Raw genomic sequence first — 15,346 nt, forward strand, 5'->3', positions numbered from 1 at the left:
GGGGGTGGAGACAAGCACGAAGACAGGTGAAACAGATCAGGGTGTGACATCTACAAAACAGACTGGGACATTGACTCATCTCAACAGATGACCACTTTTGAGGTGACAGAAAACACGTGTAATGTTTGTTCAATACCTTAACAGGTGACCTTGACTGTCCAGTTGATATTGGGTCAGAGGTCACAGAAATGAACGCTGAGGCTAAGAAAGACACCGGCCCAGAAAAGCAGCAGAATTCCTTAACACAAGTACAGTTGATGAATTGAATAATAATTGAATAACACTGAATCTCTTCACTCTTGGGATGGAAATGAAAGTGACTGTTTTAATCTCATTAAAGCAATGACTTTGGAGGATGAAGGGAGCTAGGGAGGGAGAGGGATGCTCTATTTGTTCAACAGCATGGAGTGCACAGTTAATGTGTGATTTAGTTGGGGAGTTTAATTAGTCCTTTCTCTCTGGGGAGCCCTGGGTTGTGTTCAGTAGGGTACACTGTAGCAAAACATTTGAAAACATTTGAGTGTTTCTTATTGGAAAAAGTCAGGTAATGTCTCCCTGTTTCAAAACGTTTTCCCGTACTAAACCATAGTTCCTGGAATAGTGCTATAAAGGTAAATGTGAAGAGAAAATACCTTGGGTCAGGTTGGCACGATAGTGTGAACATTTGTAATGTGCCCCTGGTCCCTAAAAATCACCCTGACAGGAATAGGGATCAGTGACATGGACAGGAGACCTGTGATCCCTGCTGGGTCAGTGCGACATTCATAACAAGTTAAGTTACGAGGTGGTGGGGCTTCCTTTATTTTGGTCATATCAAGAGAGGCCAGTTCTTCTTAATACGTCTTGATTCTTGCTGACACGCACACACACACAAAAGGTCATAACACCCATGATCACCATCACTCACACACACACAAAAGGTCATAACACCCATGATCACCATCACTCACACACACACGCACGCACGCACGCACGCACGCACACACATACACACACACACACACACGCATATACAAGCTACACACACTTACAAGCAAATGCATTGGAACCGATTAGACACACTCACTTCACCACACTGAAAATGATTAACATGTTATATATACGTCTTGGGCCGAGTGTCAGGTGTCTAGAGACGGTTGGTTCGTGTTTCAGGTCTAAATGCCAGGTCAGGAGGGTGGAGAATGAGGGTAGAGGTTAACACAGCATAGACCCCAGCACCAATCGTCTGGACCCCGTCCCAAAGGAGCAGCCACCAGAGGCGGGGCGAGACATGAGTAACAGTGTGTGTGGCATTTATGGAGACACATGATAGGCCTACACGAGCACCAGACCGGAATGACTTAAAAAAAAAAAGCTTGTGGGAAGGGCGGGCTGAGTTGGTGGTGGGGAAGTTGGGGGGGGTGTTTAAATTGGACGATGTTGGAGATGGGGATCACAGTTTGAATCCAAGGTTTGTGTTTCTTATCCACTTCAGCAGTATTCGCCAAGCTCTACATTTTGTGGCGGAAGGTGATAACATGTGGCAGACAGTGGAGACAGAGCTGGAAAGAGGTCAAGATGGTGACTGAGATGTGTGTTTAAGATGGAGAGATGAATGATGAAGACAGAATAAAGGCACAAGAGAGGGATATGTCTTGTCTCCACATTTAATAGTTAAATCAAGTCTTACACACGCAATTATATTCATTAAAAACCACAGAAACAATTCACCTTCCAATACCCATTGAACTCGCACTATAAAAAGATCAAATAGATAAAACATCTTACAGTATTTATAAACGTGTGACATTTGGGTTACACAGAACACATGAAATGTTCTTAGGTTAATTATTTACAACACTGAAGGCTCATACGATTCTGAATAGTTTTTTTTTACAATGCAACCTTACATACGTTGACTTCAGAAAGTATTCATATCTCTTGACATATTCCACATTTAGTTGTGTTACAGCCTGAATTCAAAATGGATTAAATTGATTGTTTTTTCTCACCCATCTACACACAATACCCCATAATGACAAAGTGAAAACATGTTTTTAGAAACGTTTTCAAATGTATTGAAAATTTCAAACAGAAATATCTCATTTACATAGTATTCACACCCCTGAGTCAGTACTTTGGAAGGTGTATTCATATCCCAGTGTCTGGTGGAAAGCAGACTGAACCAGGCTTTCCTCTTGGATTTTGCTTAGCTCCATTCTGGTTTGCTTTATCCTGAAAAACTACTCAGTCCTTAATGACGACAAGCATACCCATAAGATGATGCAGCCACCACTATGCTTGAAAACATGGAGAGTGGTACTCAATAACATGTTGTATTTGATTTGCCCCAAACATGATAGTTTGTATTCAGGACAAAAATAAACATTTTGCCACATTTTTTGAAGTATTACTTTAGTGCCTTGTTGCAAACAGGATGCATGTTTCGGAATGTTTTTATTCTGTATAGACTTCCTTCTTTTCACTCCGATAATTAGGTTAGTATTGTGGATTAACTACAATGTTGTTGATCCATTCTCAGTTCCGTAACTGTTTTTAAGGCAACTGAGTTAGGAAGGACGCCTGTATCTTTATGGTGCCTGGGTGTATTGATACACCATCTAAAGTGTAATTAATAACTTCACGATGCTCAAAGGGATATTCAATGTCTTCTTTTTATTGAATTGTTTTATCCATCTAACAATAGGTGGCCTTCTTTGCGAGGCATTAGAAGACATCGCTGGTCTTTGTGATTGAATCTGTGTTTGAATTCACTGCTTAACTGAGGGACCTTACAGATAATTGTATGTGTGGGGTACAGAGATGAGACAGTCATTCAAAAATCATGTTAAACACTATTATTGCAAACAGAGTGAATCCATGCAACTTACTGTGTGACTTGTTAAGGCCATTTTTACTCCTGAACTCATTTAGGCTTGCCATAAGAAGGAGTTTATTGACTGAAGACATTTCAGCTTTTCATTTTTAATTAATCTGTAAACATTTCGAAAAACATAATTCCACTTTGACATTATGGGGTGTTCTGTTTAGGCCAGTGCCAAAAAATTGCAATCTAATTAATTGTAAATTCAGACTGTAACAACAAAATCTAGAAAAAGTAAAGGGGTGTGAATACTTTCTGAAGGCACCGTACCTGGTTAGTAGCCTAAATGCTGCAATAAATTGTGGCGCTTTACCTCTTCAATAAGGTTTACGATGAAATTGCCTGTTCTTTCAGCCAGAGATGTTTTTAGACAGTGCCGCTTTATTAATTTATGGCCATTTATATTATATGGTCACCCACGTACCAAGAGCAGATGGTGCGTCTAACATTTAAAGGGACATTAGACTCCAAAATCAACATTTGTTACATGTTTTTAAGACCTCAAAAGTAGTATAACGTCAGTATGAGTCCACACATCCAACGCCATTGGTTATGTAGATCAAGCTACACAAATGAAAAGATAAGCACCGCAGATCTGGAATATACATGGTGCTTATCTTTGACATTACTTTTAAATTGTGGAATATAACTGAATCTACAAAACATGATGGCCTGGGACGTAGACTAATTGTGACATTACCTTTGAGGTCTGAAAATATTCAGATTTTAGAGGATAATGTCTCTTTGATATATTTATTTATATATACAGTTGTCGTGTCTTTGGCTATGCCGGATTAAGTGATATGACATGCTAACTTATAAAATAATTTCTCTGTAATTAATATTACCCGATTAAGCTAATCATGTAAATGTAATTAACTAGAAAGTCGGGGCACCACAGAAGAACGCTTATAGAGCTGTTATCTTCTGAATAAACTCTTAAAATACTTAGTAATATTTTACATCGATAGCAGTCAATATTAACCCTTATCTTATTTTCAGTCTCATCATGAAAGTTGTACATTCTTGGTTATCTGCACGAACCCAGTCTTTACTAAAATCATCCATACATCAATTGTCTTAAAATCATTTATTTACTACACTAAGTAATTAACAGAAAACATACAAACAGTAATTATCGTCACAAAGGATTGGTATAGTAATGTGCCCTAATGGCTAACAAGCATGGCTGGTCTGTTAGACAATGGGTCATAAAACGGTAAGCTGAGAAGTTACACAGAGTTCATTAATATTAACAATTGACAATTGAAGGCTCACTCATTCGGGAACAATTGCAATCAATATATATTTACGCTCATGTGTCGTCGGGATTCTTGTTGGAGAGTTTTGTTCTGATGGAGAGTTTGTCAGCGTTCTCTCTCTCTCTCTCGGTTAGAATGGATCTTTCAGAGCGACATTCATTAATGCCGTCATAGAATGGATGTGGTTGGTCTTCGCGTTCGATGATATAATTTACTTAGCTACAGACTAATAATTAATATCAAAGACTTGTTCTTATTCTGTCGATATCGATAGTCTAAAAGTTAACCACGTGGTATGGTTCACTTTCAGTAGAGTACTTGGATGATAAAACCTACTGGCCCACTTCTCGCAATGGAGTGGAGGCCTGGTCTGTAGAAATGTAAATCAGGGGGTGTTTTATAGTGCCCATAGAACAGGCTTGTCAAATGACGCCTGGTCCTGTATGTGTCCCTGGGGGCGTGCCTATGACTGAGTTAGACTTGGTTACAGAAAGACAATTCTATCACATTAACATCAGTACATAGCATCTTAATGTATTACAAATAGCTTTATCCTTATTAATACATTTTATACAACCATTATGATACCAGTCGCATCGCTGAGGCTATTATATAGACATTTTTATGGTAATATGGCTATATTGTCTCTTCTGAGTATCACAAAATTGTACCAAGTGGATCAGTTCGTAGCTGGAGTCTTCATCAATCTTCCATATCTTCTCCAGAACACACATGTCGCTCGGTTCTCCAATTCTATGAGTTGGAAGAATTTCCTTTGTCTCTCTATGAAACATGTTGTAGTAGATTCTCCTCTTGGAATTTTTACAACCCTGGGTTGGGGGGAAGGTAGGTTGGGTGATGGTACAAAGGGGAGGGGGTCAACTGTCCTTCCTGTACCCAAAGAGGCCAACGTCATGACACAGTGCATTCGGAAAGTATTCAGACCCCTTGTCTTTTTCCACATTTTGTTACGTTACAGGCTTATTCTAAAATGTATTAAATAACATTTTTTACTCATCAATCTACACACAATACCCCATAATGACAAGGCGGAAACAGGTTTTTTATACATTTTAGCAAATGTATTAAAATAAAAAATGTAAATATCTTATTTACATAAGTATTCAGACACTTTACTATGAGACACGAACTTGAACTAAGGTGCATCTTGTTTCCATTGATCATCCCTGAGAGGTTTCTACAACTTGATTGGAGTACACTTGTCTTAAATTCATTTGATTAGACATGATTTGGAAAGGCAGACACCTGTCTATATAAGGTCCCAGAGTTGACAGTGCATGTCAGAGCAAAAACCAAACCATGAGGTCGAAGAAATTGTCCGTAGAGCTCCGAGACAGGATTGTGTTGAGGCACAGATCTGGGGAAGGGTACCAAAAAAGGTCTGCAGTGGCCTCCATCATTCTTAAATGGAAGAAGTTTGGAACCACCAAGACTCGTCCTAGAGCTGACCGCCCAGCCAAACAGAGCATTCGGGGAAGAAGGGCCTTGGTCAGGGAGGTGACCAAGAACCCAATGGTCACTCTGACAGAACTCCAGAGTTGCTCTGTGGAGATGAGTGAATCTTCCAGAAGGACAACCATCTCTGCAGCACTCCACCAATCAGGCCTTTATGGTATAGTGGCCTGACGGAAGCCACTCCTCAATAAAAGGCACATGACAGCCTGCTTGGAGTTTGCCAAAAGGTACCTAAAGAGGACTCTCACACCATGAGCAACAAGATTCTCTGGTCTGATGAAACCAAGATTGAACTCTTTGGCCTCAATGCCAAGCTTCACGTCTGGAGGAAACCTGGCACCATCCCTACGGTGAAGCATGGTGGTGGCAGCATCATGCTGTGGGAATGTTTTTCAGCTGCAGGGACTGGGAGACTAGTCAGGATCAAGGGAAAGATGAACGGAGCAAAGTACAGAGAGATCCTTGATGAAAACCTGCTCCAGAGCGCTCCGAACCTCTGACTGGGGCGAAGGTTCACCTTCCAACAGGACAATGAACCTAAGCACACAGCCAAGACAATGCAGGAGTGGCTTCGGTACAAGTCTCTGAAAGTCCTTGAGAGGCCCAGACAGAGCCCAGACTTGAACCTGATCGAACATCTCTTAAGAAAATAGCTGTGCAGCGACGCTCCCCATCCTACCTGACAGAGCTTGAGAGGATCTGCAGAGAAGAATGGGAGAAACTCCCCAAATACAGGTGTGCCAAGCTAGCGTCATACCCAAAAAGATTCAAGGCTGTAATCGCTGCAAAGGTGCTTCAACAAAATACTGAATAAAGAGTCTGAATACTTAGTAAATGTGATATTTCCATTTTTTTGTTTTAATAAATGTAGGAAAAAAACTGTTTTCGCTTCGTCATTATGGAATATTGTTTATAGATTGATGAGGGGGGAAAAAACGATGTAATACATTTCAGAATAAGGCTGTAACGTAACAAAATGTGTAAAAAGTCATGGGGTCTGAATACTTTCCGAATGCACTGTATCTGTATATTGAAAGGCAGTTGTAAAAACCTGACAATTTCATGGGATTGTGTGTGTTTATTTAATAGAAACTCTAGAATTTTTGTACTGTACTTTCTATCTGTGTAATACTTCTGAATTCCAATTACTATCTTTAAAACTTCTTCAGGCTAGGGTCCTTTTTTCTCAATTTCCGCCTGACTGATGTGCCCAAAGTAAACTGCCTGTTGCTCAGGCCCAGAAGCCAGGATATGCATATAATTGGTACCATTGGAAATAAAACACTCTGAAGTTTGTAGAAATGTTAAAATAATGTAGGAGACTATAACACAATAGATATGGTAGGAGAAAAACCAACCGGATTCTTTTTTTTTTGAGAGTTCATGCTCTTACAATGGAAGGTATAGGGAAATAATTAAATCTACCTCCCAGTATGCAACTCCTATGGCTTCCACTGGGTGTCAGCACTCAATGTTCAAGGTTTCAGGCTTGTTTCTTCCAAAACGAGTAAGAATAATGAGGTTTTCTACAGGGACACAATCTTGGAAATTCGTTTATGTGCGATGAAGACGAGACGCACCTGCTAATATCGTTTTCCTATTGAACTTACTTCTTTCCGTATGAAATATTATAGTTTGATTACATTTTAGGGTTTCTGAGGAGTCAATAGAAACATATTTTGACTTGTTTTAACAAAGTTATGTGGTAGATTTTTGGATTCCTTTCTCTGCATGTTGAACGAGTGGATTACTCAAATCGATGGCGCCAACTAAACATACTTTTTGGGATATAACGAAGGATTTTATCTAACAAAACGACACTACATGTTATAGCTGGGACCCTTTGGATGACAAATCAGAGGAAGATTTTCAAAAGTAAGTGAACATTTAATTGCTATTTGTGAATTTATGAAACCTGTGGTGGTGGAAAAATATTTTGATGTGGGGCGCCGTCCTCAAACAATCGCATGGCATGCTTTCGCTGTAATGGCTACTGTAAATCGGACAGTGCAGTTAGATTAACAAGAATGTAAGCTTTCAACCGATATAAGACACTTGTATGTACCTACATGTTTAATATTAATCTTTTTATGATTATTTATTTGAATTGCGCGCCCTCCAGTTTCACAGGAAGTTGTCCCGCTAGCGAGACGCCTAGCCTTAATACTCTCTAAAGACTGTCGATCACAATATCATCAAAGTTTTGGCAAAAATACTTAAGAAGTGATGTTTACAAATTCAAAAAACAACTGTTAACAGTTGTTGTTGTTACATTAATTTAATATCACTTTGAATAACTTGAATTTCAAACTTGGGGTGATGTTTGAACATACCAGCACATTACATTTTGCACATGCAATGTGATATTTCTGCTGTCAACTAACACCTTTGATTCTGCCAAGAAACGTGTCAGTAGCTAGGTTTCCATCCAATTGGTGACAGATGTTCACGTGAGTATTCTAAAATCCGCATAAAAACAAATATGTGCATTTTCCCTCCAGACATGTTTCCATCAAATGTACGTATTGAAGATAAAAGGCTGTACGTGATGAAGTCGTGCACATAAAATACCTTTTGCTTTTACATTCCCATGTACCGAATAAAAAATACAAATTAAATGGGTTTTCATCGCATTTTCAACTCTACTGATGGTTTTCTCACACACAAAAAACGGTTGCGTTATATAGCGTGTGCGCCTACACTGGTATTGTCACTTGAGCTTGAAGCCAAGAACGCGCATTTCGCTGTTGGCTAGAGCACACCTATAGCCCTACCATTATTATGGACAAAAGAGCAACATTCTTTTTATTTGTCAAACGGCAGCCAAGCATCGATTATCAGTTCACCAGAATAAGACCCTCAATATTTATTGGAAAGGAGCATCAAGCTCATCACCTTGCACTTTCACCAGCCTGTGAAGTTCGTCATGAATGATTTAATCTGTAGCCTAATAGACTGCATGCTTTCCGTAGTGGGGAGGACCACACAACATGTCATTACGTGACTCAAAGTTTACTCGATATGATGGTTCAAATCGTTTCCACCGACATTTCTCGCATAATTCATTTTACCGACAAAGAAAGATCCCACCTTGTCTAGCGTATTTTCTTTTGTTGACATTTGGAAAGTTTACCCCGCCCAAAATATGTTTCCATCACGCCTGTCATGACATTTTGTTATTCAACACGCATTTTACTCGCATAAAAATGTTGGATGGAAACCTGGTTATCGTAAGTGTTAATTATTCAGCTTTCATAGGTCAAGAGCAGTATAACGTCCCTTTAATGAGCTCTACTGATTTATGCAAAATAAGGAGAGAAAAAACATTTAAGACGAGGAACATCTTCGTAAAATGTAAGACTGCAGGAGACACCATTTCTCAACAACAGTTATAAGACATACAGATAAAGTGCAATACTTCCTTCTCGCCACTAGCTGTCACTTTCATTTTTGGGGGGAAAACACCTTTGCCAGGGACTGAATGGTAGTGCAAGCAAGAGAAAGAAGATCCCGCCCAAAATAAGCATGGCCCCTGCACACCCAATACAGGACACTGACCAAGACAGCTCGTGATGCAATGGCACCGAGTGGTCACTGGCTAGGAAGGAGAGGACCGATTGGTTGAAAACAGTAAGAGATAGGAGCATCAGGAGGCCTAAGAGAGAGAAGGATGGAGAGATAGAGAGGGATGAAAGAAGAAAAGAGAGAGATATTAGGGGCTTGGTGTGTGTGGAGATGGTAAATACATCTTACTGATGGGATGGTGGAGGTGGTATTGATATCTGTGATCTTTTCCTCATCCACTTCTCAGAGTCTCAAGAGTATATCAGGACTGGACAGGTGCCATGACTAATGCCCTGTGTATCTAATTAGTGAGCTCCCTTGACACACTTGAATAATGGCTCTATGTTTTTCGTTTTTACAATTTTGTGTTGAGTACCAGTAGCATTTGTTTTGTTTCTGCTGCATGCACAGGTTTAGTCCTAACTGACTCCTAACTCTCTGCAACACGGGGAAGGTCTGAATTGTGTTCTCCTCGCATCCTATGTCCTATCTCCTTCTCAAAACCCATTGGATGGCAAAGCCAGAGGTCCCTCCCCTCTGACCTTCTCCTCCAATGGGTTTTGAGAAGGAGACGAGGAGAGAGGACACGAGGAGTATGCAATTGAGAATGAGATCTTCCCATGGTCTCATTAGATATGTGACATTTAACCATTGTAGTTATACAGAGTGTACAAAACATTTTTAACAGTTGAACCCCCCCACCCCTGTTGCCCTCAGAACTCGTCGGGATGCCTGCCCATGTTGACTCCAATGCTTCCCACAAGGGATCAATAAGGGATCATTGCTTTTCACCTGGATTCACCTGATCAGTCTATGACATGGAAGGAGCGGGTATTCTTAATGTCATGTCAACACAGTGTATAATACCTTGGCTGTTATATGTCTACTCGCTCACCTGACAGAATGAAGCAAACCGAAGCAGGCTTGAGGAAGAACAATTCTCCTTTGCTGAGGGCTGTGGTGATGCATATGGCCCCCATGACCATCAGGAAGAGACCGAAGAGGGCCATCATGGCTGCCGCCACATTCAGACCTGGGAAGAGAGAAACGGTTATTGTCTTGATACAGGTGCATTCCATTATTCATAGTACATTGGCACCAGGTACAATTACATTTTAGTCATTTAGCAGACTCTCTTATCCAGAGCGACTTGCAATGAGGGCATTCAACTAAGGTAAGTAAAACAACCACATAAGTGAAACATTGTTAAAAAATGGCAATCTGCAAAAAGGTAAAGATCATGGCATCCACTTATAATTCTAACAGATATTGGTACTTCACCTCTGACTTGCCTAGATGATAATGGAAGCGTTAAATGTCACAGTCCTGACATATCGGGCATCATTCCCATTGAAACTAATACAAAACACCGAAGATATTGTTCCTTTTGCGCATAATAAATCCAAAGATATTGAATTTGGCCATCAGTGCCAATATGGTGCACAACACTTCTGGTTTAGAGCTCGAGAAAAAAAAACAGGATTTCACAATTGGTCCCCATAGACCCACGAAGAAACGCTGCCTTGCTGACTTCAATGCCATAACAGAAAAGGAGTAGGAGGAATACATTATAGACACTCGCTCTGCAGTCAATGGCTGACCCAGTGAAGCATAGACGACAGACTCTAGGAAGAAAGAAAGAGAGTGGGCGGGCAAGGTGGGACATAGGTTGAAAGAGGGCAGGGGACAAGCTGACTCACTCTTTTCTGTTGTCTTCTGGAAGATGACGGCATTCTCTCCAGTGGTGTAGAACTTGAAGTAGTTGCAGTGAGATTCTGAAGGAGATGAGGAGAGACGAGGAACTTATTTGAAACAGATGGAGACCTTATCCACTTGCCCATCACCATAATCTTATTGAGATTCGTACGGCTTGCAGCACACTAGTTATCGTACATTCATGCACATCGATGACAATACCAAGGCTGTTATCTCTTCTATACAATTAGTGTCATGGCATCTTGTAATCTAATACATGCAGTTGATCCTACATATAGACTACCATACAAATATACTAAAGCACTGCCTTCACTGGTATTCTATTTTAGTACAGTATTTGAGAGTAATATGTGTGTTAGTTCAAGGTAAGCATCTATCTCTACAGAATGTAAATGTATGTTGCAGTCCATCTGTGACCCAGTCTACACCTGCATCCAGTGATTGGATTGTGGACACAATGCTAACACCTGATATCTAGCCTTATCTAACGGTGGGGGCCATAGCTATGTAATGAAATCATAATTGTCACTTCTGGCCTTGAAATCATGAGATTTGGCTGAACTACCCCTTTCAAATCTGTCATGGAAGGGTCCATAGGATTTCTCAAGAGAGCGTTTTGTATAGTTTGGAATGAATGAGTTTGAGTGAATGCTGTTTGGTTTACAAAAAATCATGTAGGCCTATTCATGCAGCCCCAGAGCAGTCACCTCCTGGCAGTTCAGCCGGCCCACAGCTCTCTCGCTCAGGGTCTATGTCCGCCACCCACAGAGTCCGGGAGCATCCTTTCCACAGCCCGTAGTGAGCCGCCAGACATGTCTGGTTGTTGTAGAAGTTCTTGGGCGGGGACAGCTCCACCCAATATTCTGTGCCCAAGCCCAAGACTGTCAATACCACACCCACGATGGCCACGAAGAACGCCAGCTTGATCTTGCCCTTCTGGACCTCGCTCATGCCCCCTGGGTGTCTCGATGTCAACGCTTTTGCCCGGCGCTTAACTCCCATAGCACCAGCCCAAGCCCCTCTGCCACCCATGACACCGGTCAGTCCCAGTGGACCTGCTCCTGGTCCTACGCCCACCCCTGGTGGAATCGGTCTGCCATCCTCTTCGTGCAGAAAGAAGGTGGACCACATAGCAGCTTTGCAGATGTTCACGATTGAAAGAAATGAATATGAATAATGGCTAAAGACAGGTAGAGAGTGCAGGAGACAGGGAATGGGTTTCTATGGTGAAGTGGCAGTGGAGCAATAGAAATTATGATAGACAGGGGTTGTTTTGGCAAGCGGGATGGAGGGAGGGAACAGGAAGATGTGGGAGGACAGGAAAACAAGGTAAATGGGAATTAGCAGCACTGCTGACTCAGTTTATGAAGCAAACATGCTAAACCCATGATAAAAAATGATAAATCATGTTTAGGATTATCAGTGCAAAAAAATATAGATTTTTTAGTTTTTTTGGGTGTCGGCACAAATCATTAATTGTAAGTTAGTAACACCAGACATTGAAAGCTTGATGTAAAAGGTGGTTTGGAAAAAGGATGCAATGATGAGCAGGTCATAATGAAAAATGGGTCATAAATTAGAATAGATTTGAAAAAAAGATCAAAAAGAGAGGTAGCTTCTGGGTAGAAGTTGGGAAACAGAGTTATGGAGGAGAAGCCAAGAAGGCGAAAGCAGCTTATTCTAAATTAAGAAAAAAAACGAGTTTTAACATCAGTAGAAGACAATCTACTGACTTTAAACAATCACAATGTTAGTATAAACTAAATGTTAAAGCTGTATAGTGGCTATAGTGGCTGATAAAATCTAACATGGCGAATATCATTTTCATCTTGACGGCTATATGATGGACAATTTAATGCTGCACATAATATTTTCCAACTACGTGGTTACTACTTTGACACTTTCTCACCTTTCAAAGCAAATATTGTGTGTACATATTACATCAGTTACTATCATCGAGTCAGAGTTGTGTTAAAGTCACTTTTTTACATGGTTTTATACATCTTAAATAACTATGTCTATATTTAGATGTCGACTGAATGATGGACAACACATTGCTACTGTATCTTACAAAGAAGTCTGAGCAACTAGTATGCTAACTCAAAATAAGGCAATGAAAAGGCTTCAGCAATAATATTTGCACCTCATTACCGTTACCCTCACAGGATATAAAAATTAACCGGAAGAGGAAGTTCTGAAAAATAAAGATTCAAATTACAGATGCAAAATAGTCTTCTATGATTCAGTCTTGAATATCTCTTTGGATTGGCCCCTTTTTTACAATTTTCGCCTAAAATGACATACCCAAATCTAACTGCCTGTAGCTCAGGCCCTGAAGCAAGGATATGCATATTCTTTGTACCATTGGAAAGGAAACACTTTGAAGTTTGTGGAAATGTGAAAGAAATGTAGGAGAATATAACACATTAGATCTGGTAAAAGATAATACAAGAAATAAAACTATTTGTTTCAATTTTTTTATATAATCATCTTTGAAAAGCAAGAGAAAGGCCATAATGTATTATTCCAGCCAAGGTGCAATATAGATTTAGATGGCAGCAGTGTATGTGCAAAGTTTCAGACTGATCCAATGAGCCATTGCATTTCTGTTCAAAATTTTATATCAAGATTGCCCAAATGTGCCTAATTTGTTTATTAATAACTTTTCATGTTCAGAACTGTGCACTCTCCTCAAACAATAGCATGGTATTATTTCACTGTAATAGCTACTGTAAATTGGACAGTGCAGTTAGATTAACAAGAATTTAACCTTTCTGCCAATATCAGATATGTCTATGTCCTGGGAAATGTTCTTGTTACTTACAACCTCTTGCTAATTGCATTAGCCTACGTTAGCTCAACCTTCCCGCAGGGGATCCACCAATCCTGAAGAAGTTAATAAAGTGCCTCGCAATATTCCATTCAATTCAACTTATTCCATTACAATACCCATTGAAATATACAACATTGTGATCAGTAACTCCATTAAATACGCAAAAACACAAACTCGACCAGCAACAAATGCCGACACCCCAGAGCAACTTTAAAGGCCATCATAAGCATAAGCAATTCCATTTATTTTTCAATTGTATAATTCAATATCCCTCTACAACGGACCCAAATTAATTTATTTCTACTCATTTTGCTTGACTATACACTCAGTCATGGCCACATTATGAATCATAACAATGATATGAAGAAATTGCTGACCTGTTTGGTGTGCGTGTGGTTCAGTTCGGAATGAAATAGGGCGAGGCGAAGAGAGGGAGTGCGCGAGAGAGGGGTCGCCGAGGAAGAGAGGAAAGGAGGTATGGGGAGTGGAAAGAGGGTGGAGGCCAAAGTAGTCTGGTGTGAGTGGGTGTGTTTAGTAGCTATGTGGCCACACGCCTATGCCTGTGTATATGTTTATTTAGACATGCACGTACGGTTGTGCTGGATCTATCCGTCTTTGCTGGCCCCTGTAATATGTATGTGCGAGAATATGCGTCAAGAGTGTGTGGTCTCTATATCACTCTATATCACTGTGTGTATCACTCTATATCACTATATCAGTGTCTGTGTGTGCTTGCGTATGTTTGTATGTATGTGTGTGTGTGTGAGCGTGCACCTGATAGTGTGTGCGTGTGTGTGCATGTTTGTGTGTGTGTGTGTGTGTGTTTGTGTGTGTTTTTGGGTGTGTGAGAGAGAGACAGAGCGCGCACCCAAAATAATTTACTGTGTGTGTTTCTTCATTCTATTTTTGACAACCACCTGTTAATGACATAATTTGGTTTTACTAGAGACACAGGCCTGCTGATGAGTTTATGTCAGGAAAGGGGGTGAAGGTAGATTCCTGGGGCTTCTGCTATAATTTTGTAGATTAAAGAATTGTGGCTGCAACACTTAAAATCAGGAACTTTGGATATAGCCTTGGTGTGACGTAGGCTGAGCGAGATCGAGTAATGGCAAGGGGCAAACCGGATACTCTGCCTTTTGCTGACACCTTCAAACCCAGAGTTTTATCCATGGTCAATCTGGGTTTGTGTAGGAGACAGTATTATTTGATTACAGCTAAGCAACTGGAATTTCAGGATCTATTCACAGGGTCTATAACAGTTAATAGTAACGTACCCTTGAGCAAGATCCAAGGTCTTTAAACCTGTATTGCTTGAGTTAACTGGAAGCCTATTTTAAAGCTGCTATATAAAGACGTGATGTAAAAGTGAGTGTGAGTTATGTACATTGCCCTAGATAAAGGCATCCTCTTGGCAGGAGAAAATATGAAATGGAAACATTTATAAATGTACTTGATGTCTTCCATTCTAAAGGCAACATTATTACAATTGTGTCTGGGGAGACTTAATAAATGATTGATAAAAACTCTAAATCAAGCTGAGTCAAACGTAAACGTCCCTTTCTCTTGTATTGGAAAGTTCAATAAAAGATTTGAGCACACCTGTAAATATTTTATACCTCTGCTGCCCAA

The 15,346-nt window shown here is 40.3% G+C and overlaps 1 protein-coding gene across 1 annotated transcript; it reads right to left on the reverse strand.

The window, feature by feature from the left end:
* Nucleotides 1-5,003: 5,003 nt before the first annotated feature.
* LOC115173499 (voltage-dependent calcium channel gamma-6 subunit) lies at nucleotides 5,004-14,196 on the reverse strand. Its single transcript, XM_029731631.1, has 6 exons — nucleotides 14,092-14,196; nucleotides 11,589-12,102; nucleotides 10,866-10,940; nucleotides 10,061-10,198; nucleotides 9,160-9,256; nucleotides 5,004-5,016 (listed from the first exon to the last, which is right to left on the reverse strand). The coding sequence occupies exons 2-6, from the start codon at nucleotides 12,010-12,012 to the stop codon at nucleotides 5,004-5,006; spliced, it is 747 nt and encodes a 248-aa protein (XP_029587491.1). The 5' UTR covers nucleotides 12,013-12,102; nucleotides 14,092-14,196.
* Nucleotides 14,197-15,346: the final 1,150 nt, after the last annotated feature.

This window comes from Salmo trutta, chromosome 34 (genome assembly GCF_901001165.1).
Source record: "Salmo trutta chromosome 34, fSalTru1.1, whole genome shotgun sequence".
NCBI classification, from domain to species: domain Eukaryota; kingdom Metazoa; phylum Chordata; class Actinopteri; order Salmoniformes; family Salmonidae; genus Salmo; species Salmo trutta.

What these genes read in the sequence shown, in the direction of transcription:
- LOC115173499 (XM_029731631.1), bottom strand. Translation starts at nt 12,012, where the DNA reads ATGTGGTCCACCTTCTTTCTGCACGAAGAGGATGGCAGACCGATTCCA. An exon ending in CCAGAAGACAACAGAAAAGA is followed by an intron (nt 10,199 to 10,865) that starts GTGAGTCAGCTT and finishes CTCTCTTCCCAG; the next exon opens with GTCTGAATGTGGCGGCAGCC. An exon ending in GGTTTGCTTCATTCTGTCAG is followed by an intron (nt 9,257 to 10,060) that starts GTGAGCGAGTAG and finishes TCTCTCTCTTAG; the next exon opens with GCCTCCTGATGCTCCTATCT.